Consider the following 1835-nt stretch of genomic DNA (forward strand, 5'->3'; position numbering starts at 1 on the left):
CCCTTGTACCCGTATGCCACTCTCGAATAGTCGTAGCGTCCTGTGTAGTATAAAATCTGTCGTACTTCTCTCCAAAAAAAAACAAGATCCGTTTCCCCCCTCGAGTTCAGAGCTCATAAGTCGAGTTCGCCCCGCGTCTAAGCCTTCAACTGCGTCACTTCGTCCCTCACTGCGTAACCTCGAAACCTCGTCCACTGCGTTTACTCGTCGATACAGTCTCGACGAACCCTTCGACTTCGACGATTGTCGAAGAAACTGCGAACCGCGTCCTAGCTAAGTCCCCCCCCCCCCCCTTCGAGTCGTTTCCTTTCCTTCTACGATACGTCGAAGAGCTCTGCCGAGCTTCGATCGTCTCCACTAACCACCCCCAGCCTCCGAGTAGCTTCGACGACATGTCGAAGCCACCTCGTACCTTCCCTAGCGTTCGTAGCCTTTTCCGAAGGCGTTTCTCGTGTTCACTCGAACCGCGGGACACCTTGCTGCTAACTCCCCTCTCCCTAGACTATAATTCGTCTCTCTAGTCCCTTTAGGTCGCACCCAGGTTAGGGGTTAGGGTTTCGTAGGTCGTATCATTTCTGGAGCCCACCGCGAGGGGATCTCAGGCAAGAATTCGCCGCTTTCGGGTTTCCGAAAACGTCTCCAGTAGTCACCCGCTCGCAAGCGCGTGAGGCTGCTAGCCGCAGCGCCGCCGAGAACCTCGACAGCTCCTCTAGAACGCAATTGACTCCTTCTCCAACAATTCCCGGTGACTTCGACCGCGACGAGGAAGACGAGATAGACCAAGAACTCCAGGACGACTTCGACGAAGAACCAATCCCTTCGACCGCCGAAGAACGCACTTCTTCCCCCGAGCTTCTAGGCCTCACTACTTCCGACTACGACACTTCGACTCCTGAACTTTTCGAATGATCCGGTTCTTCGCCCGAACCCGAGGATCCCATCCTATCTACTTCGAATCTCGAACTCCCGACTCCGTCTTCTTTTCGTGCCCACGCTCAGCCGCCCATCGCATCCTCTTTGCGACTTTCAGTCATACCTACATCCGACCTGGCACCTCCGCCACCTTTAGCACCTTCGAACATAGCTTCGAACTCCAACTCCGCACAGCCCGCTCCTACGATTCCTTCGACTACTACCACGTCCTCTTCGAGCCCAGCTCCTACTACCACTACAAACATGAGTCAGAACACGAACACACCATTGATGCCCCCGCGCGGTCATTCGACGGCACCAAGCTTCGACCCGTCGGAAGTCCGCTCGCTTCGGCGTTACTTCCAGGACCTCGAGGCGTTGTTCACCCGGTGTCAGATTACCGACGAAGCAGCCAAGAAACAGTGGGCCGTTCGGTACCCTTTGATCGACGTCGCCGACTTGTGGGAAACCATCGAGTCCTTCATCGACGTAGCCAAGAGCTACAACGACTGGAAAGCCGATGTACGAGCACTCTATCCTGGCGCCGACGATACAAGAAAGTGGTCGCTAGCGGACATGGATCAGCTCATCGGAGAACGCGCTCGTATCGGGATTCACAATGCGGCAGACCTAGGCTGCTATTACCGCGACTTCATGGCCATCACAAAACATCTCATCGCGCAGCACCGGCTCTCCACTATCGAACAAAGTCGCGCATTTCTTCGCGGATTCCAGCCAGCGTTGCTCACACGGCTCGAGACCCGACTGCATCTCAAGCACCCCGATCACTACGCCGACGACCCGTATACCATGGCAGAGATTCATGCGGCGGCTACGTTCATCTTACACGGTACATCGAGCACACCTACGACAGCGGCTAACCAAGCTACCGCTTCGACGTCGAACACTTCGACAACGGTGCC

General features: G+C 55.7%; 1 protein-coding gene across 1 annotated transcript; it reads left to right on the top strand.

Annotated features, from left to right (window-relative positions):
* Window positions 1–392: 392 nt before the first annotated feature.
* POSPLADRAFT_1063213 (hypothetical protein) lies at window positions 393–909 on the top strand (the record flags this gene model as incomplete). Its single annotated transcript, XM_024481625.1, has 2 exons — window positions 393–408; window positions 647–909. 2 exons carry the CDS (start codon window positions 393–395, stop codon window positions 907–909), a joined length of 279 nt encoding a protein of 92 aa, XP_024332746.1.
* Window positions 910–1835: the final 926 nt, after the last annotated feature.

The sequence above is a fragment of the Postia placenta genome, assembly GCF_002117355.1.
Source record: "Postia placenta MAD-698-R-SB12 unplaced genomic scaffold POSPLAscaffold_136, whole genome shotgun sequence".
In the NCBI taxonomy this organism is placed as follows: domain Eukaryota; kingdom Fungi; phylum Basidiomycota; class Agaricomycetes; order Polyporales; family Adustoporiaceae; genus Rhodonia; species Rhodonia placenta.